We start from the raw sequence: 23,893 nt of genomic DNA on the forward strand, positions 1-23,893 counted from the left end.
ATATCGTCGAACGAGGTCGTGCGAAAGGAATTTTTATCGGAAAATTGTACGTCACGAATACGAAATAGCTCCGCGTGGACGTTATATCGCCGAACATGGACTCGGTTTTACGAGTTTTAATAGAAAACGCCTACGTCGATGACAGACTCGTAGATGAATTGCGTCAGTCGTCAGTTCCAAATTAAAAGTAGTATACCTTGAATAGTTTCTCGAAGGGAAATGCCAGGAACAATTTAACGGTATTGGTAGCCCAGAGCTTGGTATTCCTTTCACGGATTTCTACGGTGCGTGGGCGATCCAATTGGCCTAACTGCGTAAGGTGGTCCATCGCTGGCTTACGGCAAACGCTCGTTTTCTCTTCTTCGAGCCTCGTAAACGTACATTTAGAAACGTCTTCGTTCCACTCTTCCGATCGTCGCGTTCAAATTCATCCGCGTGGATGATCGTTTTCGCGTATATTCGAAAATCGGATACAACGATCTGCGTTGTATCGTGGCAACGGATACTACGACGAGAAATTCCTAACGCGAATTTAACGCGCACGCGCCCAAGCGAAAGCTGCGTTCTCGTTTCACGAAAATTCCACGTCCGCTTTTTGCGTCAAAAGGAAGAAACGTTGTTAGCCGTCGCTCGTCTCGTGCTACGCGTCGCGCTAGATGCGCGTTATTCGATTTTTACGCTCTGTAACGACGATTCTTGTTCGACGACGCGTTCGAGAAAATAGCGCGCGTACTCGCGTTGTGCGATCTCGCCGGATCTTTTCAAACGTTTCGTTTATTCGATGGAATGCAAATTCGTTCTAACGTTCGTTCGAGCTACCGACGTGTTTCTAAAAAGATCCAAAAAAACGCGTAATCGACGCTTACCGTCCTTCGATGGTAACGCGTACGTTATGCGATTAACGATAGAACGGAAATTTAGATACAACTCGGCGACAACGTTGAAACGCAAGATACGATTCGCGAGAAGTAGACGTAGGTAAGAAACTACTTGAAAATTTCAGCGATTCTATGGACCAACGCGATGGATATTTGTACGGAAACGCGATACGAATAGAAGATAAGAAACATCAGGTTGATAAATATCGGAGCAGCGTTTTACACGTTTCTCGAAACGTTTGGATAATTCTCTCGAGTCGTAACGAGTTGATCGACGTGATTTAGGAGCTAGTCGAGAGTACGAAGCAGCCGGTGGTGGCCTACGTCCTACGCTATCGGCCAGCCATTCCACCGATATGGATTCGAATTTGCTGGCCATCGACCATCGAGGCAAAATCGATTCGCTATACGCTGTGCAAGTGCATAAACAAGTTTTCGACGTATGCCAGTCCGTAGTTATAATACCATCGAGGATACGTCCTTCGCGAGTTTGACTCGTGCACTCTTTTCGTCCGCGAACCGGTTCAAACGCACTATCTCTCGCCGTATCGCCGGATAATTAATCCACTGGAACTATAGCGCGATAATATCCGATAACAGAAGCTTCGTTTTCCTACGTCTATCTTCTCGCATCTATTCGACGGTTGGCATTATCGCGAATCTAGCCTCTAACGAGCTTTTGACCGTTCGTTCTTAACGGCTAAATAAAATTATCGCGAGCTTGGAAACGCTCGTCGAGGAAACGAAGTTTACGCGCGTAACGAACAACGGGATAACGACGATCGTCGGCAGTCAGCTTTCGAAACTCCGACTCGTTCGAATCAACGAGTTTAACGAATAGCGTAGTATGGTGGACGAGCGACGTCGGGCGAATTACAAAGAAGCGGTTGCGGAAAATGTGCGTGGTGGGGCTAAGACAAAAGACGCGAGGCTGAGGCAAAAGACGAGGGGTTGCTAAGGGACAAAAACGAATTAACAGTTATTGCGAGTGGAGAAGTCGGAGAGTGCGAATTACGTTGTCGAGAGAGTTGCTAATTAACTATCCGGTTGTCTTAATCGCAATACGTTATTGCGATTAGTTCGTTTCCTGTCTAATCAACGTCTGTTTCGTCTATTTATCGCGAATAAACTAATTGTAGTAAAGATCCTACGATGCAATTGTTAACTTTATTTTTCAATTTATTAGTCGATCGGCCTGCGTACGACGTTCGACTTTTCTAAAATATTATATCGTATTTGCGCGCTTTTCTCCGACAATGTCATTCGCGCGAGTCGTTCGCGTCGTTAGCCATTCTCTGTTCCATGAAGTTTATCTTACCTTAATCGATGGAAAAAGCTTAACAACGCGAAACACCGTGAATGAGCATCGTGCCAGTCGACGCGTTGATTCACGTTCGCGTGAACGTCGTTCTCGCGATTGTCGTCGATAGAGAAACGCGAAAATGCTGTTACGATGATGCGTTGCTGTCTCGTGCGACCAAGCCAGTTGGATATCGTGGAGGCGTATATTATATACCGCATAGGTTAAGCCACCCCGCCTACTTGCGCGTCGTGTCCCAATACCTGGCAGCAATATGTCAACAGCTACTTTCCACTCCACTGGAGTATCCTGGCACCGAGCTTTATCCGCGACGCTCGTGGATCGACATTATGCCGGCTACTCGGCCATGGCGACAGCCCATGAGCATACAACGGCATACAACACGCTTGACAAGCTGCCATTTTAACGCGCGATCGCCGATTACGCAGGTTTAATACCCGCGCGAACAGAAAAGGGAAAAATCATTGCCGCCTCCAGCGCGTCTATTTATTATACTTCCTTGACACTTTGACGATGTCATTGGTGACCTGAGCGCTTCAACTTGTTACAATTGTACAAATTGTATGAAAATTGACAGTTGGGTATTTTGAATATAACCGATAAATGGAAGATACTTTGAAACGAAAAGTACCCCATCGAACGATTAAACGTTTTTATTAGAACATCGATAAAAAAGAATGAGAATAAATCTTGCATCTAACGGTGCACCGTGTTAAAACACTTGAAACGTAAATGTGGCTCGTCGATACAATCTGGACGATAGGTGGTCACCTTTTTCGTCCGATTCTTAGCAATTTTTCGTCCCAGCTGTTTAACATTCTTTTTATACCACTCTCCGCGAAATTTTCCTGCCAGATACGCTTGCCCTTCTTTCTTCCGCGTTTCGCGTCGCGATCTTTGTCGAATAAGTATATTTCACGGCTCTGGCGAATGGCACCGTGTAAGGTGCATAGCGAGTGCCATTCTAAAATCCGATACCTTGATTTTTGTTTTTGTCGCTCGTTTATGGAGTATCGTCGCGTTTAAAATTGACGTATTTGACGATAGCTCTAAAGCTAATTTTATATACCACTCGAGAGTTCTTCTATGTGGTGTAAAATACGCTATCGTTCGATCTGATAAATTTACGGCACATGTTCCTCTGTTGTGATCCACCACTATCATTGGTTTATCGCAAACATAATTTTTTTTACCTCTACCATTTCAGCCGAATGTTTCGTCGAAATCATAAAAATAATCCTAATACCGTTTGCTAATATTTTCTACGCGTTTCGACTGTATATTCTGCGCGTTTTGCATACGACGAAATATCGAGTGCGAATGGATCGTCGAAATAAACGAAGCCTCGTTACGATATGTCGCTATCGACTGTTACCAAGGCGCCACGGTGGTCAGCCGTGACCACCAATAAGATAAACGGTCCATCGAGGAAGAACGTTGTCTTACATCTTCGATTTATTATTATTTTTATATGCTTCGAATGATAAAAATACTCCCGTGGCGTCCTCGGCGAAACGAGTGATTTCGGCGTGGCAGTCAAAGTGTTAACGCGTATCTACAACGATCAAATATTTATCAAATCGTCGGCGAGGTATCTATCGTTTTGTATCCTTCGTTTCGTTTATCATCGATGACGTGAAGGGGACGAGCCTGTTTCTTTACGAGAGACGATAAACGTTAACGCGTCGACGCGATAGGTCGACGCATATCCCATAACGTTCGAGTTTATACTTTTCCGATCGTGTCGTCTAAATAGTTTCTTTTTTGATTTGGAAGAATTTTACGATCGATTCTCATGGAGAATTATAAGTAAATTTTTCTGCTGTGGTACTATGTCGTGTTCAATAAGTGTTTGATTCGTGTGTTTCATTCTAGTTGAATCTAGTGCTTCGATCTAAAGGGTATTGTCTTTTTAATCTGTGGATCTGATCCGTCGTGTCAAGTAATTGGCTAACTAACGGGTTTTGGTGATTGTTAACTCTTGTGTTATATCTGTTACTGAATTTTCATGTTTTTTCTTCGACTGTAGGTATCTTAAGGTCGCGATGTATTGTTTCGTTGGTGACATACCAAGGTGCATCTATTAAGGATCCTAGAGTTTTTCATTGGAATCGTTGAAGAATTTCTATGTTGGAATTACTCGCCGTTCCCCATAGTTGGATCCCATAGGTCCAAACAGGTTTCAATATGGCTTTATATAGCGTTATTTTACTCTGCACGCTTAAGTTGGAACGTCCGCCAATGAGCCAGTAGAATTTGTCTAAATAGTTGAAGATTTGTTTAGTGTATGAAGTTTTATCTGTACTCTTTTCTGTCGTTCTGTAAAATTTGATAACGTGGGTCGTGGATGATCGCCGTGGTAGTCGCGACGCGTTACGTGAACGAAGAAACGATTTTCAAAGTTTTGTAACAAGTTACGTCGCTTTCGATAGAACGTAATTAAACAATTTCGCAGCAGCTTACGTTACTCTCGTTTGGTCTCGTTTCTTTTGAAACGAAACCGAATAATTTCGTATCGAATGTTGGTTCTTTGGGTTCGATCAGGGGCTCGTTTCGGGAAAAAAGTCTTTCCAATTTAACGACCACTGAGTCGTTGCAAGTTTCTGATCGCTAGAAATAAGTTTCAGCGGCTCTGCGAACGAAACTGTGACACAAGGGATGGTTTCTTCGCCAAGCAATAAATTCTAATACACGAGTGGAATATCAGCATCGTTCTTAATTAAGAAAAAACAATTCTCCGTCAATAAATTGTCACGGCATAGTCGGTATTTGAATATCAGAAGCGTGTTACCGTATTCTCCTACGCCTTCTATTCAAAGTCAGTAGGTGGCTGCTGTTTTTGAATATCGAGCTTAAAAAATGTGGTAATAGGTATATTTATAAAATATACTTTGCGTAATATGCAAAGAAAGAATTTGTGCTCCGATTCTGTCTCGCTGATATCGTCAAAAGCACGTAACGAAAACCGTAAACGCATGCTCTCACCGGTTGTGCAATTTCTACAACATGTAGGCAACGTGTTAAACTCGATCGCGATATAACCGACGCGATAGAGGACGTTTATACGTTTCTTGGCTTCGATGTACCGCAATACCATCGGTGTAAACATCTTCCGCTAAATTCCGCTTACAAAAGTTTTCCTTGGACATAAATCCGTGCTATACGTTTATCGTCTTCGAAGCAATAAACACATGGTTATGCGTCGCGAGAAACGTTATAGACTACAACATCGCCTTCGATGTAAGCCTTTGTTCTTTCTTTTTATCGAAAGAAAACGTACAATTTGATTCAACGCAAAGTTCACGGACTCTTCGATTCCACAATTTCAATGCGTAATCGTAACGTACTCGTAGCATATAACGTAGCATAGTCGTGAGTGATGGCGACGACGACAACAGTGCGTCAACGAGTACGGTTACGGCGATATTCTTACATTTTTAAATAAAATTGTTGACAATTGTGGATCTTAATTGCCGAAATAAAAGTAGAGGAACAGTAAGCTTACACTTAGAATTCATATTAAAATAGTTTTAGATTTATTTCAGCACTCTCTTTGTCTCACCATCTTCCATACCACACTACCAACGTAACAGTTACGTTATTCCCTTTTTCGAGACGCCATGCACACGCATACTTCCGCACACTCATATTCACATACGTGCGTCACTACTACGCGGCCGATCCAGTCTAGCGCACGAAATTATACGTATCTCGATAAAAATATTATTAGGTTAATCAATTAGAACAGCGTGAAAGATAGAGCGCGGAACAAGACGTATCGAATTTACGTTTCCAAGTACAACGCTTCTCGCAACGTTCGTACGCAACGTTCGACAAAGTTTGAGTACGTCACTGGTATTTCACGTTATGGTATTAGGTCGTCCAAAAAGTTTCGTTCGTTTTATAAGGAAATAATGGATGCACGACATTTTCCCTTTTATATTATTTTATCGAATTGCGTACGATCCATTTTGTTCTATCAAGATAAAGATCACAACGTTCGATAGGTTAGGTGTGAAATGAAAATTTGTGAAATGACGCGGTGTTTATCTCAACGGAACAAAATAGATCGTACGTAATTCGACAAAATAATATAAAAGAAGAAACGTTACGCGTCTATTATTTCCTCGTAAAACGAAAGAAACTTTTCGGATAACCTAATACTTTACTGTCGCGAACCGAAGCGACGCGTTTTACATCTTCTGTCTCGTCTCTGTTTTCGTGTTTTCCAAGATCACCTTAGATATATTTGTGTATACGTACGTGACACAGAAGAGGAAAAGAACTCGGATGGCGATTCCTAATTTTACTATTCCATTGACCCGCCATTGCGTCATCGTTGTAGGATTTACGCACTGATCGATCGAATACAAATATTCGCGTCGTTTTATATCTTTCGTACGACTACGAGAATTTGCTACCCGATGAAAGAACGCTTCGTTGCAAAATCCAAGTTCGCGCCAGTATCTTTTCTAGTTACTGTACTTGACGACTCGAGGGTCGAGAAAATGATATTGAAATGCTTTCGTGAGTAGCACCGTGACTCGGGCTAAATTCCGCGTCAGCGTTTGTTAGTCGTTCGATACAAGACGATTTGGACGACGAAATCGCGAACCAAGAATCGAATTTCCGATACGCGACGGTTATCGAATCTGCTCGTTCGTGCGCTAACATATTTGACAGTCGGGACAAACGCGATCCTCTCTGTCGACTAAACGAGGCAACGCGCGACGTGTGTTCGCGAACACGCGATAACGGAACGAGTAATAAATCGCGCAAGTTAGCGGATAAACGTGGACGAAAGAAGATGGCGCGTCGCATCGCGTCGTATCGTTCGGTGCCACTGTGTGGGAAACTCGAGATGTCGAACACCGGTGGGGTGTTCGAAGCTCGTTAACCCGCGAGATAGCGCGTTATGTCGGATTACGCTGTTTCTTGGTCGTTACGCGTTCTCGAACAGCGAATCTGGCCGTGGAATGTTCGCTTTCGCCGCGAATATTAATTTTTTTACGAACGTTGATTCTTAACGATTCTTAAGGCGGATGCAATCGCTTTGGACTTTCGAATCGCTCGTTTCTCGATCGGTTACTTCCGGCGCGCGATCTATTAGGTTGTTCGAAACGTTTCTTTCGTTTTATAAGGAAATAACAGACACACGATGTTTTTTGTTTTATGTTAGTTTATTAAATTATGCACGAACGTAATAATAGAAATAGAACGAAATGGAACACGCCTAATTCGATAAAATAATATAAAGCAGAAATTGTCGTTCGTCTATTATCGCCTTATGAAACGAAAGAAGCTTTTCGGACAAGCTAATATCTTTCCCTTCCTTTTGCTTCCTCGTACTTTTCGCGATTTAAGGGAAATTCGCTATACACCGTCCACCGTGCATTTTTCCAAGTAAGGAAGACTAATATTCGTCACTTGAAAAATAAAGAAGCGTAAAAATTATTTAAATGGTCAATTATATTTTGTTTAACGATTTCAAATATCGTTTATACGAAACATCGAATTAAAAGTATATGTTAAAAGTATAAAAAGATACGGGTAAAATTAAAAACATTAAAAACGACTAAAGATAAATAACACGACTCGAACGTGAAATTAAAAATTCATAATGAGTTTTAATATTTTTTTTACAGCGTTCCATTATAATTTTATTTAGTCATAACTTATGGTGCAACTTTTGAATTAATTTTAACACCACCAAATTGGTGTATTTTATTATACACTGTACTTTATAAAAGCAGAAAAAGCGTCGCAATTAATTAGCAACAATTTCAGGTAAACAATAACTGATAACGACAACGAAAAAAAAAAAAAAGAAAACGCCTTGCTAAAGTCAAAAAGGGAGATCTGCCCGTTCGATCGGCTAAGCGTTAAGTTACGATTCGTGTTTGCTCTCGAAGGAAGAATATCGCCGCGCTGGATTCTTGGCTACACCAGCTGTTCATCATCGAAGAATTCGTACGAAAAATTAGAAACGCGTGGCGTGCCTTCGCTGCCACTTGTTGCTCGTGTACTACGAACGAGTACGCGATTCGTTTTAACGTTGGCCGGTGGAATGTTGGAGGAAAATCGCGATACGGTTTATCAGCGCTGCTCAGCGATGGAAATCGAAGTATAGGGATAGTTTGAATAATATAGTATCGCGCGATAATACGGGTTATAAAACGCTGGAGCTCGTAGAAAGATAAAGGAAGAAAGAAAAATAAGATAAGATACGCGCGTTACGTGGTAACGCACGATAGAAAAAAAAAAAGTTCTAACGAGCAGTACGTGTTTTTAAAAATTATTATGCAACGTATCGTCTGTTGGGTGTCGAAAGAACGAATTAACATCGACCAACGCGCAATCAACATCGGAAATCCGTAGTCGGGAAAGCAATATTTATCGTTGGAATTTAAAGGTTGCTTGAACAAGGGATCGGATGCTTTTGTACGTACAATTTCCTGGCAACGGCGATTCCTCCGTATTAATTCGATCATGGCTATCTTTTTACTTAGCCAGGAGTTTCAGCAACATTAACTCGAAGATTTACGTTGGCATTTCCTCTTGCGCGCTGGCTGCTGCTTTCTTCGAAACTTTGCTACATTCGACGACTCGTTACTCGTGCATACGTAACCGCGCGTCTGCGCTACATTTCTGCCAGTTGAACGGATAATTGCGGTCGGCCGTGTCCAGCTTAAAGGCATATCGTTGCGTCGCAACGTATTTCTTGCGACATTAGTTGCAAGGGTAAACTCGCAGGTATTAGCGTACATGGGGCGAACAGACGAGGTAAGTGAGCAGGAACAGTGGTTTCTATGACGAGCGCAACTTGCCATTCCAAGCGGACAAGGAGGGGATAAGTGACGCGTTTCGTTGATCGCACCGTCCGAAGAATTTGAAAACATAAAATCCAAGCGGATGATTAAGACTAGAACTACCGATAGTTAACGCGAAACTATTTCTACCAAGACCAGTGAAGATGACTTTAAAAAATACGTAATAATAGAATGTTTTTATATTTATCGATTTATTACTTTCTTACAGAAGCAATTCCATGTTACGTAGTACATTTTTGGTATTATTAATCCATCTGTGACCATGATCGACCTAAACGATGGTTGATATATTTATACAGGGTGGTTGGTAACTGGTGGTACAAGCGGAAAGGGGGTGATTCTACGCGAAAAAAGAAGTCGAAAATATAGAATAAAAATTTGTTTCTTTTTTTTAAATTTTTTCAAAAATCTACTGCGAGATCCGTTATAACGAGACGCGATAAAGTGTAGGCGTACCGAGCGAAAATTCAAAGTCGATTTTCTCGAAAACAAAGCCTCGAACGAAAAATTTGTATTCTATATTTCCGACTTCTTTTTTCGCGTACAATCACCCCTTTCCGCTTGTACCACCAGTTACCAACCACCCTGTAGAATTGTAGAACCAGTCATTTTCACTGGTGTGGTATTTCTAGCGTTAGCATCTAGCGATCGATCCGAAATTTTCCTGATAACTGATATCGTCGTATCGAAGGATACGCGGTAAAAATTTGAAAAACGCGCGGCAAGTTGTAGAAAACGAGAAAATTGGTTAATCGGGGTTCGATAAACGGATCGCAGCACCCTTTTACGCTTTGACGAGTGCCAGTCATTTTGACCGGTATTTTTATTTTTTTTACAAAGGAGTTTATCGAGCCCAGAAAATACAGATTTTAAGTGCATTATTCACAATAAACATGAATTTTTGTATTGGTATGTTAGGCAAAGGTACCGATACGCGGCGGTACGACGTAGCCATGCTGTATTTTGACCGGTATTGGTATAAGTAGCTTTGATGCAAAATTATTTCCAGCTTGAATACATAAAAAACAAAAAAAATTCGTTATATTATTATAACGTAGGAATTTTAAAATAAAATTGTAAAAGCAGTCGATTCGACTGGTGTGATAGTTGCAGTGTTAAAGAGATGGTTGTACACGTCGTTACATGTAACGTGTTCTTCAGTCTCGTTGTCCCGCTCTTTCTGTTCGAACCTGTATCGACGTATACAGCTATACAAAATTGTACCAACCGAGGCCATGTTTTGACGTTCGATGGAGCACGTTCGATCGTTTTAGTTTCGCGCGGTAAATTAGCGAAAACGACAATTTTTTATTTCGTCGTATTCGGGTATTTTGAAAACGTGTGGTGCCGGGTTCGCTATCGCAGTTCGATCGAGTTCGTATACGAAGAATACCACGAAGGTGTATGATAACGTGTTAAGCCAAAGAGAATTCGATTTCCACTTAAACGCAATTCATTACGATCGATTTATCTTCGTTTGTTCGATATTTCCAAGATGGCTTTGTTACCTGTCGCTAGTGTCGCTTTACTACAATTAATTTATTTACAACAAATTGATTAGACGTCGATTAAACAGGAAACGATGATTGTTTAACCTGAATTGATCGCAATAACGTATCGTAATTAAGACAACTAGATCGTTAATTAGCAACTCTCGTCACCGCACATCCAACGCTCTCTCGACAACACTAGGCGACACTCTCTCGCTGACTTCTCGATTCACATTCTCTGGCTTCTCAACTTACACTCTTTCGCGTCTCAACTAGCACTGACTAGTAATTCGTCTTTGTCCTTTAGCGTCCCTTTACCTTTTGTCTTAGCCCCACCACGTACGTGTTTCGCAACCGCTCATGGCCAGGGTCACGTACGCCTTTTCCACGAAACTACTCGATCGAAGAACCGACGATACGTTGTTGGGCCTGTCGGCATATCGGCTTTCTCGCGACATTGTTTATGGTTCGGTCGATATCTCCCAGGCCATTTGTCCACGCTACTGCAATAATTTATTATAATCGATTTATTCTCGTTTGTTCGATGTTTGCGAGATCACTTATAGCTATCTATCGCTAGCTTATTCGTTATTACGGAGAAAAGTGACCGCTCTTTCTACCGAGAACCGTCTCACCGTTGTTTATTGGGACCCGTTCTTGGCTTACGAGTTGTTTAAAAATGTCTCGATTCTTGGATATCTATTGTTAGCTTATCCGTTATTACACACCGGGACTGACTGGTGGTTTCCACTCGAGCTCTGTAACGGTTCTGTCGTTGCATAATCGAATATATTTCTAAATTTGGAAATTGCTCGAAACGTACCGAGATTCCACGACGTTTGTCGCCGATCGGTTTACCCATCCACGTTCCAAAGAAGCTTTCGTCGACGTTCGAATATATCGAGTTTTTCCTTATTTCGAACGAATCGAACGCGTTGCGTGACAAGAAAGACGGACGTTGGCGCGTTAACGGAAGATGATTTACGAGTATCGTCGATTCCGAGGACGAAAGGAAGAATTCCGAGGGTTTTCTTATACTTGAAAAGTCCGTAATTATCGCTAGCGATACGTATCGAGATTTTCTATTTTCTGATCTTCGTGCAAGAAACGAGAATTTTTCCTTCGAAACGAATTCTCGTTTCTAAGAATATTTTTAAACGAGATGTTTCACAGGCTATTTTCCAAGACGTATCGCAGTCATTCGACGTAGGAGACATAGAAATATTTTTAAACGGCGGAAAACAAACTACTCGCGAAACATCGAATGAGATATTATTCCTATTATACCGTGTTATTTCGGTTTTATAAGCGGTAATGGTATAAGGTTTCCAGATATATACGAGTTTTCGGTGCTCTACTATTTTCGATTCGCGTCCGTTTCGTAAACAGCCCGACCTCACATAGGCAAAACGGTGTGTCTCGGACGGTTAGCGTGGCTGATCTGTTGGCAGCACTCAGGATGCTCGATTTTTTGCTCTCATTTATCCGGTTGTTGCACAGCCACCGCGCGACCATGTAATTTTCTGGTCAAGCCAACAAACGGTTACAATGTTCTCTGCTATTTGTAGATTAACTTGTTTGCGCGTAAGGAATTCGAGTAAATACTCGACTTACTTTCGCTTCTTCATGCCGTGACGTTAACTTTTATTAATCGAGCGTTCAATTAGCTTGCCGATTGTTGCTCGCGTTTTCTACTCTACGATTATTATTATTCCATTATTTCACTCTACGATTAGCACCAACGAGTTGCGCGAATTTCGTATTTTGCCGCGATAGATGAAAATACGCTACGGCGTATAATGCAAAATATCGGATGCTGCGTCTAAATTTTTTAATTAATTTTTACTTCGTCCAGCCTATCTTATTTTTGAATAATTGCAAAGGATTCGGCAAAATCGAATGTCAGTGGCATTGAACGCGTTGAAAGATCGACTGTCGTTACGATCGATCGATCGATCGATCGACGAGTTTCGAAGCACCTTGCGTCAACGAATTACGCGAGAGTGGAGCGTGGAACGCGGCGAGAAAAGGAGGAAAGAGGGGAAAAAGAAAGGAGACGAGAGACGTGGAAAAAGAAGATCCTGGTTGCACTCGGCTCGATTCTTCCCTGCTGGTTCACGGGGTTAAATATACCCTCGTGTTTGCATCATACGCGTTCGCGAAACCGAACAACCGAGAGGAGAGGGGGAAGGGATAGCGCGTTAAGGTAGAGACGAGAAGGTAATATTATACGCATATGGGAAAAGACGGGAGAGCAGGTAACGTGGAAAAATAAATAAACGAACGCGAGGAAAAATAAATACGGGAAAAGGAAACGGGGTGAATTCGCGGATATCGAATATCACGAATATATGCAGAGGCAAGGAAATTGTTAACTGCGAAAAGATGGGACGATCGCGTTTTGAATCGACGAAACCTATCGTTTTCGTCGACCAACGGTTGCAAACGTTTTCGAAGAAACGCGACTGCTTCGCCGCGCGTAAAACCACGCCGTTTTCAAACGCCGCTGCTTCTGTAATTAAAGATCGGCGAAATTGGAACGACTAAAAACGTTGTTGGGAAATACAAAGACAAAGTGGATGGATCGGACGAGGAAGGTTTATCGAACGTAATACGACCGAACGAGGTACGCGCAGCGACACGGCGATGAAATAGAAAAAGAAGTAGAAACAGAGAAGTAGAGAAGCGAAGAAAAGAACAGACGCGAACGAAGCACGCGATGAGCGAGCGAGAGAGAGAGAGAGGAGAGAGAGAGAGAGAGAGAGAGAGAGAGAGAGAGAGATGGAAGGCTAGAGAGGTTGAGAAACGAAGAGAGACAGCGAGGAGAAGGTTCGGAGACGTCTGCTATTACGGAGCACCTCCGTGGTCACGGCGCACAGCCCGATATGGAGCAATCTCAGATTTCCATCCGCCCAAATCAAGAATATACGCCCTCGCCTCCGCTCTCGCTCTCTTCTTCCTCTAAGGGGGATCTCTGCTCGTCTTCTTTGCCACCGCCATCGTCTCTGTATTCCTCTCGCTACCTCTCCCTCTTTTCTTCCTCAGGCGGAGGTGGAGGCGCTGCTCGGGGTTGGTGCTTGGCCGTTGGTGCTGGTAACAGTGCCAAAACTGCCTCAAAACGGACTGCTCCGTTTTGTCGTCCTCCTCTTTCTCTCCCCTTTTCGGCTCTCTCTCCTCTCCTTTCCTCCTTCCCTATCTTCTTCTTCTACTCCTCTCTTCGATCTCTCTTTGTTTCTCTTCTTCTTCCTCTTCTTCTTCTTCTTCAGCCGCTTCTTCTTCTTCTTCTGCTGCTGCTGCTGCTGCTTCTTCTTCTTATTCCTCTGCCTCTTCTTATTCCGCTTCTTCTTCTTCTTTTCTCTGTCTAGTCGTTCGCGCGTGTTCCTTCCCTCTTCGCGTATCGCTGGTCCCGTGCTCGTCCACGGATAACCTAACTCATCGCAGACACGTGCCCTCTATCCGCCTTCTTGCACCTTCCTTCTTTCGATTACCGTCTCCGTTCTCGGCATCCAGTTGGTCGGCGATACGATCGACCACGCTTTCCCCGTTTTTCCAGCGTGTCCGTGGCTGCGCCGAACTCGCGAACGCGACACGACCCGGTCGAGACAACAAGTGTCCGGAGCGAGGATCGCGCGATTCGAGTTCATCGCACCGCGACCATCGTGTCGCCACGTTCTCGTTATCGTTCGTCGTCCTATCCGCGTTCGCCGTTGATCGCGATCGCGCCAGTGATTTTCTACGAAATCACCACCAGCCCAGCGAAGATTCCTCGGACGGAGGTTTCCGGTGGAGTCGGAGCACGAGCTTCAACGACGAATGTTGGTGGTCCGTGGAACAGGATTTACCGGGAACCACGATCCTTCGGCAACGACCGTTCATGTTGCCAGAAAGCAAGTTTCCCGTCACAGGTACCTCGACAGTAACGGCCACGTTCGCGTTTCACCGGATTCCCTTTGATATTTCCACGACCACGCGGCACGACGACCCTGCGCGTAGGCGTGTTGCAGCGACACGGTAGCGTAATCGGGCCAGTGGATCACGGTCCGTCGAAATTGTTCGATTTCGCTCTTCCCGCAGCATCCTGTCGCGCCTCCAAGTTTCCACATCAACGACAGGTTTGTCGTCGCGTACGTCGTAACGCGAGTTTCGCCTTTAAATCGTCGTGGAGCGTCGTTCCGGGTGAAACGCGATTTTCCACCGCAACGATGCTGACCTACGAGACATTCGGAGCAGGGAAAAGGTTTTTCGCGGTCCCTTGGTCGCCACCGCGTCGCCTTGACATATTCCTCCACGTTACAGCCGACTTATCGTTTTTAACCTACTTGCGTCCTTGCCAATTAGAGAGCAAACGCATGCTCGACCGCGTGCGAGTACTCGCCACGAATCGTTGTCCACTTGTTGCCCGTGTGATCGCGTACGCTCGTCGCGTGTCACGGGTAATGCGAAAAAATCAGCCTCGTCGGTAGCCGTGTCGTCGCCTCTGACATTTGCGTCGCGATCGTCACGCGATTCGACTGTCCACGCGTTGCGGAAAACTGCGATCGGTTAATCGTCAAAAGTCACCGACGTTCCTATCGGTCTAACGCGATTCCACGCGGCCGGATATCTAAACGTCGTTGGAATATCGCCGCGAACGATATATCGTACGTTTCCGTTCGAACAGTTGGTTGCTGGCGATTTACACCGACGCTACGCACGCTTGTACGTGCTACGGTGCGGCATAGACGCGCGTTGCCGAACATGGATTGGGGGATTTTGCGGTAATTTCGCCTGGGAAATGGTACTATGGAAAATTTGGCGCGCGGTGGAACGATGTTCCGTGTGAAACGAGCGTAACCGGCGCGTCGTAGCGTGGCGAGTTAGTTAGCGCGAGCATAAATGGATACCGAAGTTAGGGAGCAGAAGGCAGAGGCGAGGAAACATCGGCGTATATCAGCGACCGGGCAAACGAAAGTGTCTCAACCGGCTTAGTCGTAAAGATACACCGCACAGCGGGCCCGTCATCCATAATCCCAAATATGGAGTGAGAAATTTGAGAGAACCGAAAATAGTGGCGCTACGCCAACCGCTAAAAATAGCCAAAAAATAAATTGTAGTTACGCGGCCGCCTGCATCATTCTATAACTGGTCTTCAATGAATCGGGCCACCTCCCGCACACGCCGTTATTAATACACCATCACACAGACACGCCGGTCGGTAAGCTCCCGTTGCTCCCGTTTTTGGCCTGCGTTTTAGCGCGGTAAATCGCTCGAAAGCCGAATCTAGGGATCGTTTTACCGAGACCGACCGTACACGATACGACGTTGCCATCGAATTTTACGTTTCGTAGGTGCGTGCACGACTGGAGCGACGTTTGGTCGTCGTCGACGTCGGTCGACACCTAGGTGGAGGCGCAACTTTGCTTCGAACGATCTAGCTAGCGCGACGCTCTCCGTGCCGTTTAATTTTAAATGACACGTGTCCGGGGTTATTAGAACTTTTGCCGCACGTGCCGCGAACGAATTAACCGCGTTTCGCTACGTTTTCGGTGCTGCGATTAGCTGCGGTCGATCGATATCGTTTCAGCTTGACTGTACGGTGCTCGAACGTTCGCTTTGCTTTCGAAACGTCGTTGCCACAATAGCTTTTATTCCTTTAAATCGACGGAGAAACATCGTTCTACGTTACACCGTATCGCGATCACAGTATTTAGATCAAGTTTAGAAAACGTTCGCCAAAATTTGCATCGATATCGCGCGCCTACCAAGCGCTTACCGCTTGGCGATCCATCAAAGACGCGCGACGCGATCGACGTTTTCGCGTCGATAAGAAACGAACAGCGTGAAAACGCTGCTACGTAGACGAATTGACCGACGTTCGTGGTCTTTGTCCATGGAAACTTTTCGACTCTCGACGAACGAACGTTTTACAAGCGCGTGGCAAACGGATTGAAAATCTTTGATTGGAATCGGTCGTCGCTCGCCATGATTCGACCACGACTACACCGATGTCTGGGAACGAAGATGGTATAGGAAGGTAAGGCGTGAAACCCGATCGACTAAGGCCAAGTACGGAGCAAGAGTCGCGGGTGTTGGGTAGAACCGTACGCGTGTCTGTTTCTATTTTCGAGCAGGAATATTTTTATCCTACGGTGCTGCAAAGTCAGTATGTACAATACGCTTCTTCATCTCTGCGATTCCACACGCCGGCCTCTCCATTCTTTCTCTTTTTCTGCTTCTCGTTTCCGCTCTTGTCTACGAGCTAGTCGCGTCCCTTTTTCCCTCGTATCGTTCAGTCGCCACACCTTTTTCTTCCTCTCGTCGACCGTCCTTTTTGGATCCGGTAGCTCAGACACGCGTCTCATTCTCTTTGGCTCTTCGGATGTATCAGGTTGTCCGAAAACTTTCTTTCGTTTTACGAGGAAATAATACACGTTTTTCGTTTTATATTATTTCGTTCAATTACGCGCGATCCTTTTCTGTTCTCTCGAGGTAAACACCGCGACATCTCACAGACTTGGTTTCGCGTTTATACGAAGGTGCGTTGTTGTGAAAAACACGTTCGAGGAAGAAAGACACTTTCCGGACAACCTAATATACAGGGTGGTTTGTAACTGATGGTACAAGCGGAAGGGGGGGGGGTGATTCTACGCGAAAAAACAAGTCGAAAATATAGAATACAAATTTTTCGTTCGAGACTTTGTTTTCGAGAAAATCGACTTTGAATTTTCGCTCGGTACGCCTGCACTTTATCGCGTCTCGTTAGAACGGATCTCGCAGTAGATTTTTACAAAAATTTAAAAAAAAAGAAACAAATTTTTATTCTATATTTTCGACTTCTTTTTTCGCGTAGAATCACCCCCTTTCCGCTTGCACCACCAGTTAACAATGACCCTGTATATCATCGATCAAAGGTTATCGTCTTTCGTTAAATTTGTCCCGCCACGAACAAATCGATGGATCGCGTCACGGGCGTATGCAGTTACGTATTGGGTTGGTAACTAAGTGATCGCGGATTTCATTTTTTGATAAATAACGTTTATTGGACCAAGATACATTTTAATACATTTGGGTATTCGCAATAAACTACGAATTTTGATAAACGTACGACGGTACGACGTAGCCATACTATGTTACGTGTCGGCGTTTTATATTTTTCGTGTTTTAATATATTCTTTGGATTTAAGCCGCTGGGTAGCGGAGCCTTTATGTGATTTTGTTTTTAGTTGTTTTTTCTGTTCTGAAAACTTGGTCGCAAAACAGGACGCTTCGGTAAACTACAAACTAAACAGTAAACGGTAAACTACTAACAAAACAGGTCTACTTTTTGGGTGCTGTGTAACTTTATTGAAGGGCGGGATGAGAGGGAGGGGGAGGGGGATGTTAAATATGTTTATTTAGAAAATTCACAATATTTACAATGTTCACAGCTGTGTTACACGGGGGCAGAATTTAGTTCTGTCGGGATCGCGGATCTCATCGTTACCACCTAATGACAAAATCCGCGATCACTTAGTTGCCAACCCAATATTACCAGAAATGACGCGAACCGGTGCTCGCGAATCGCGAGAGACTCGATCACGTTCCTCCTCAGTCGCGATGATTTTTCACGACGATTCGCCATCTTTCGTCGTCGTTTGTCGCAGAGCTTTCAACGACGTTGCAGCTTCCTTCCGGTCGTGGTAACCGGATCGGATCGGTGACTATCCGACAAACGTAGCGCTTTATCCGAATAAAACTGACTTTTCTGCAGGGAGTATCGGACCTTCTCCGGCTGACGAATACGGTCGTAGTCTTCTACGCTACGTAACCGAGCTTTTCGCACATCGACGACAGGTGAAAGCGATTTTATTTTCACCTCGTAGTCGCATCTTCTCTCGATAGCGTGGTTTTCGCCAACGCTGATTTTTGCGTCCTCTGATTGCCGTACGTATTATTACGCGCTTAGACCGAGCACTATATTTATACGTGCGTGGCGGGGCGGATCGACGTTTCGACGAGCTTAAAGGAACGTTACGAGGAATTATACGCGACAGGTGTGTGCGTAGAGGCGAGTCGAAGAGCATTCCTAAACCTATCCGTCGCGTAATACACGGCAGCTGCGCGTTTTCCTTTTATTCGATTTCGAAGCCTTGGACGCGTCTGCGTGCCCACACGCGGCCCAACTATGCCGCAACACCCCACACGATTCCCCTCGCGATTCGCATGTGGGCATTTGTTTAGTTTCTTCCATTTCTCACGCCTGCTCCGCTCTACGTCTACGTGGAAATCTACGTCTACTTCTGTCGTCGCGTACAAACGCCGCACCGGCCTTTACGGTGAATCCAACGACGTTTCGTGGATACAGAAGCTTATGAATATTCCATTCTATTCCATTCCATTCCATTATCGATATCCAGGGCTGCGTCGTAAAAGTCGATGCGACGGATGCCCACGCGCAATTTTTCCTTTCGACCCGCGCGCGTACCGCCTGGCAGCGATACGACGAAACGATAGGTCGAAATTCGTCGTACGCGTCCCATTTTTTCTTATTTCTCGCGGCAGAAGGCGATTATCGATGGATGGTTGCGCGAATCGAAGGTCGTACGAACAGGTAGAACCGAAGCGGAGATTTTCTCGCGTATCTGTCCATACGATATCGCAATTATCGTAATTTTATGTCGCACGCGTTGCATCGTTCCAGTTGCCCCAAATTGCCCCAAACGCGTCAAGATCGTCGATTCTTTGGATCGCGCGAGTATCGCACTCGATAAGACGTTCGTACGTAACGTAACGCTCGCGTCTCTCTGCCACCTGCTTTCCATCGGATCGTATCGACAAGGATATCTTTAGAATCGTCAAGCAGTTTTCTGCCTGAGACACAGCGATCCGTCGAAGGCTCGGTGCGAACCAACCGATCGTAGAATCCAGTTCGTTGATTTAAGATTGAACCGATTTAAAAAGAGGGAGGAGGATGAAAAGAAGAGGAGGCCAAGGGAGAGACAGAGAGAAAGAGAGGAAGACGGAATGACCGACGTTGTTTATTCCTGACGCGACAAATCGAAACGTGAAAAATCGCTGGATCTCCACGTAACCAACGTACGTTTCTCGTTGCAGGGGGCACTATGCAGACCGAGGAAATCGTGTCTCGCGCGCAATCTACTGGTATAGACGGTGGTCCCACGGACAACGCTTCTCTGCACCATCATCCGCATCGTTCGTCGCGTGTAAAGTGTCCGCTGCCACCTCTGCTCCACATGGCGGTCAAGCAGGAGCCACAGGAGGAGGAGGAACGAAGTCGTGACACGAATGCGTTGAGGTGAGCCTACGGTTTACGTCGATCGAAGCTTTTCCACTTGGTCCATGCTATCTCCTCTTTATCTAAGGTTTTTCCTCGTAATTTTCCTGGTAAATTTAATCCTTGGATTCTTGGATCGCGTACGACAACGTTCTTTTATTTTTCAACTAATTTTGAATACGAATCGTTTCCGTTTCGTGTTTCCGTTCGTCGGCTATTTTTCTTTTTGTTTTTCGTTTTTTTTTTCTTTTTGTCGATGCTACTGCGTAGCCTGACGACCGAAATTAGTATTCCACGAGCGAGATGAACGCTCGTGCCGACAGGCCGATGTGTTATTATCGTATCATACGTAAATCATATAAGAAAGGCATTAGTTATTATTATTATTGTTATTATGGCGCGTTGCGCATCGTAACAAGATGAATATATCTGGTCAGCGAAATGAAATAATACACCGAAAAGGTTATTATTACGCGAAACGTATGTGTATACATACGGACGGTGTAGGTTTTCGGGTCGGTGGACGTTCCGCTGGCGTTTACGAGCGACAGATTATTTTTTTAATGGAGTATAGCAAGTACGATCGCCTTCGAGTCGCGTAAAAGTAATTTATGCACTTGAGGATGGTTGGGAAAACGGCTGGGTCGATTCGCACCACGCAAATGTGTATACACGTGTATGTATATGTACACTGTACAGCGATCTCTAAAACTTTGGCTCGCGAATCACGTTCCTTCGTACGTGTACGTCTAATCGACTGTGATAATTTTATAATTTACTTTCCACTACCTTCGAGACCAAATTTCTTTTCCGTCTGTTCGTTAACGATCACAAAACGATCGGAAAAGAGGAAAAAAAAATGTATCGGTTCGGTCAAACGTTCGCCTTTTCGAACAACCGAGATACAGTGGCTCGCGAAAGTATTCGAAATTTCAATTAATAGAACGAGGTGTACTAAGTTAAATAATTAAAACAATTTGGTATCTATAGCGAGGGGAAAGTGTGAAAATTGCGTTGGTAAAATTTGAAAACGATTGAATAATGTAGACAGAAGTTATGATACGTTTATTAGAAACATTCATGATAAGTGTCTTAAAAATATTCGAATGCTCACACTTAGACGTTTCAATTAATAAAACGAAGTGTGCTAAACTAATTTGTTAAAATAATTTGGTATCTATAGTGAGGGGAAAGTGTGAAAATTGCGTTGGTAAAATTTGAAAACCATTCGATGACATAGGCAGAAGTTATGATACGTTTATTAGAAACATTCATGATAAGTGTCTTATAAAAATATTCGAACGCTTACACTTAGAAGTTTCAATTAATAAAACGAGGTGTGCTAAACTAATTTGTTAAAATAATTTGGTATCTATAGTGAGAAGAAAGTGTGAAAATTACGTTGATAAAATTTGAAAACGATTCAATAATATAGAATAATATAGAAGTTATGATACATTTATTAGAAACATTCATTATAAGTGTCTGATAAAAATATTCGAACGCTTACACTTAGAAGTTTCAATTAATAAAACGAGGTGTGCTAAACTAATTTGTTAAAATAATTTGGTATCTATAGTGAGGGGAAAGTGTGAAAATTACATCGGTAAAATTTGAAAACCATTCGATGACATAGACAGAAGTTATGGTACATTTATTAGAAACATTCATTATAAGTGTTTCACGAAAGTATCCAAATGCTTACACTTGGAAATTTCAATTAATAAAACGAAGTGTGCTAAACTAATTTATTAAAACAATTTGGTATCTATAGTGAGAAGAAAGTGTGAAAATTACGTTGATAAAATTTGAAAACGATTCGATAATGTAGAATAATATAGAAGTTATGATACATTTGTTAGAAACATTCATTATAAGTGTCTCACAAAAGTATTAAACGCTGTAAAACTGTCGATAGTTCTTCATCTTCCTTTGCAGCGAATATAAACATCATTGGTAAATGAATATATTGGTACGTTCGCTTGATGTTAGGATATCGTTTCAGTAACAGTAACGTAAAAATGTGCGCAATAGTATTTAAAATGAATACGAAAAAGTGTGAAAGAAAAGCGTGAAAGAGGAATAATATTCCGATTATATATACATTACGATTATTATTTACATATACAGTACGAATATTCCGATTATACAGGATGGTTGGTAACTAGTGGTACAAGCGGAAAGGGGGTGATTCTACGCGGAAAAAGAAGTCGAAAATATACAATAAAAATTTTTCGTTCGAGGCTTTGTTTTCGGAAAAATCGACTTTGAATTTTCGCTCGGTACGCGTGCGGTACGTTATAACGGATCTCACTGTAGATTTAAATTTAAAAGAAAAAAAAAGAAAAAAAACCACCCTGTATATAACGAGATTGCCGGAATTGTGAATAGAAGTAAGTCCACAACTATTGCATATATGTAGCGTTCAAATACTTTTGCGAGTCACTTACAATGCCTGTTTCTAATAAATGCATCGTAACTCCTATCTACATTGTTGAATCTTTTTCAAATTTTATTCGCATAATCTTAAGACTTTCGTCTTCCTATTCACTTCTGCTTCTCTAAACAAAATACATTTACGTACGTTATTTCGGCCATCTAATTTCGCATATGTAAGCGCTCAAATACTTTTGTCAGTCACTTACAATGCGTATTTCTAAAAAATATATCATAACTCCTATCTACATTGTTGAATCTTTTTCAAATTTTACTCACATAATCTTAAGGCTTTCATCTTCCTATTCACTTCTGCTTCTCTAAGCAAATTACTTTAACGTACATTATTTCGGCCATCGAATTTCGCATATGTAAATGTTCAAATACTTTCGTCAGTCACAATGCGTGTTTCTAAAAAATGTATCATCTCACGTAATCTTAAGACTTTCATCTTCCTATTCTCATCTGCTTGTCTAAACAAATTACTTTAATTTACATTGTTTCGCCCATCGAATTTCGCATATCTAAGCGTCCAAATACTTTCGTCAGTCACTTACAATGCTTGTTTAAGCTACTAAACGTACCATAACTCCTATCTATATTGTTGAATCTTTTTCAAATTTTACTCACATAATCTTAAAACTTTCGTCTTCCTATTCTCATCTGCTTGTCTCAACAAATTACTTTAATTTACATTGTTTCGGCTATCGAATTTCGCATATGTAAGCGTCCAAATACTTTCGTCAGTCACAATGCGTGTTTCTAAAAAATGTATCATCTCACGTAATCTTAAGACTTTCATCTTCCTATTCTCATCTGCTTGCCTAAACAAATTACTTTAATTTACATTGTTTCGCCCATCGAATTTCGCATATCTAAGCGTCCAAATACTTTCGTCAGTCACTTACAATGCTTGTTTAAGCTACTAAACGTACCATAACTCCTATCTATATTGTTGAATCTTTTTCAAATTTTACTCACATAATCTTAAAACTTTCGTCTTCCTATTCACTTCTGCTTCTCTAAGCAAATTACTTTAACGTACGTTATTTCGGCCATCGAATTTCGCATATGTAAGCGTTCAAATACTTTCGTCAGTCACTTACAACGCTTGTTTAAGCTAATAAACGCGCCATAACTCCTACCTACGTTGTTCAATCCTTTTCAAATTTTACCGACATAATCTTAAAACTTTCATCTTCCTATCGACATCTGCTTGTCTAAGCAAATTACTTTAACGTACGTTATTTCGGCCACTCAATTTCGCATGTCTAAGCTTCCGAATAATTTCCTCAGCCACTGTACGTCTATCGGTGTTATCATCTCGCGTCGACACGAGTTTTTATATATCGTTCAATTTCTACGTAGGTACATGGGAAAGGAAGATCGTAAAGATACTTTATTTCCTCTATCGAATGTTCGCGAGGAAACGAAAGTTTTGGAAAGGTCGTAGGTGTTTTCTGATTCTTCCGTGTGATTTATGTATGACGTTTTACGAATGTTTACATCGCGCAGAAAATTCCTTTTTCTTTCGAGATATATACATACGTTCATCGAGTAACAACTTTCACCCGATCCACGCGCTTAGGTATTCGCGCGTTTACTTTATTCGTATTTTTATCGACGAACGTGAAATACGAAAGCTTCGTTCCGTTTTCTTCGCTCGTCGCGACACACAGCTAATG

General features: G+C 42.9%; 1 protein-coding gene across 6 annotated transcripts in view; it reads left to right on the forward strand.

Moving 5' to 3' along the window:
- The window catches only part of LOC117213933, a 64,816-nt gene that overhangs the window by 34,614 nt on the left and 6,309 nt on the right, over nt 1-23,893 (forward strand). The window contains exons 1-2 of one of the 6 annotated variants that reach the window (XM_033459666.1): nt 8,856-8,982; nt 19,592-19,793. In XM_033459666.1, coding sequence (XP_033315557.1) covers nt 19,600-19,793 — 194 coding nt within the window. In that variant the 5' untranslated portion in view covers nt 8,856-8,982; nt 19,592-19,599. The other 5 variants (XM_033459667.1, XM_033459662.1, XM_033459664.1 and 2 more) reach the window with 5 other exon arrangements.

This window comes from Bombus bifarius, unplaced genomic scaffold (genome assembly GCF_011952205.1).
Source record: "Bombus bifarius isolate JDL3187 unplaced genomic scaffold, Bbif_JDL3187 scf7180000009145, whole genome shotgun sequence".
Classification (NCBI taxonomy): Eukaryota; Metazoa; Arthropoda; class Insecta; order Hymenoptera; family Apidae; genus Bombus; species Bombus bifarius.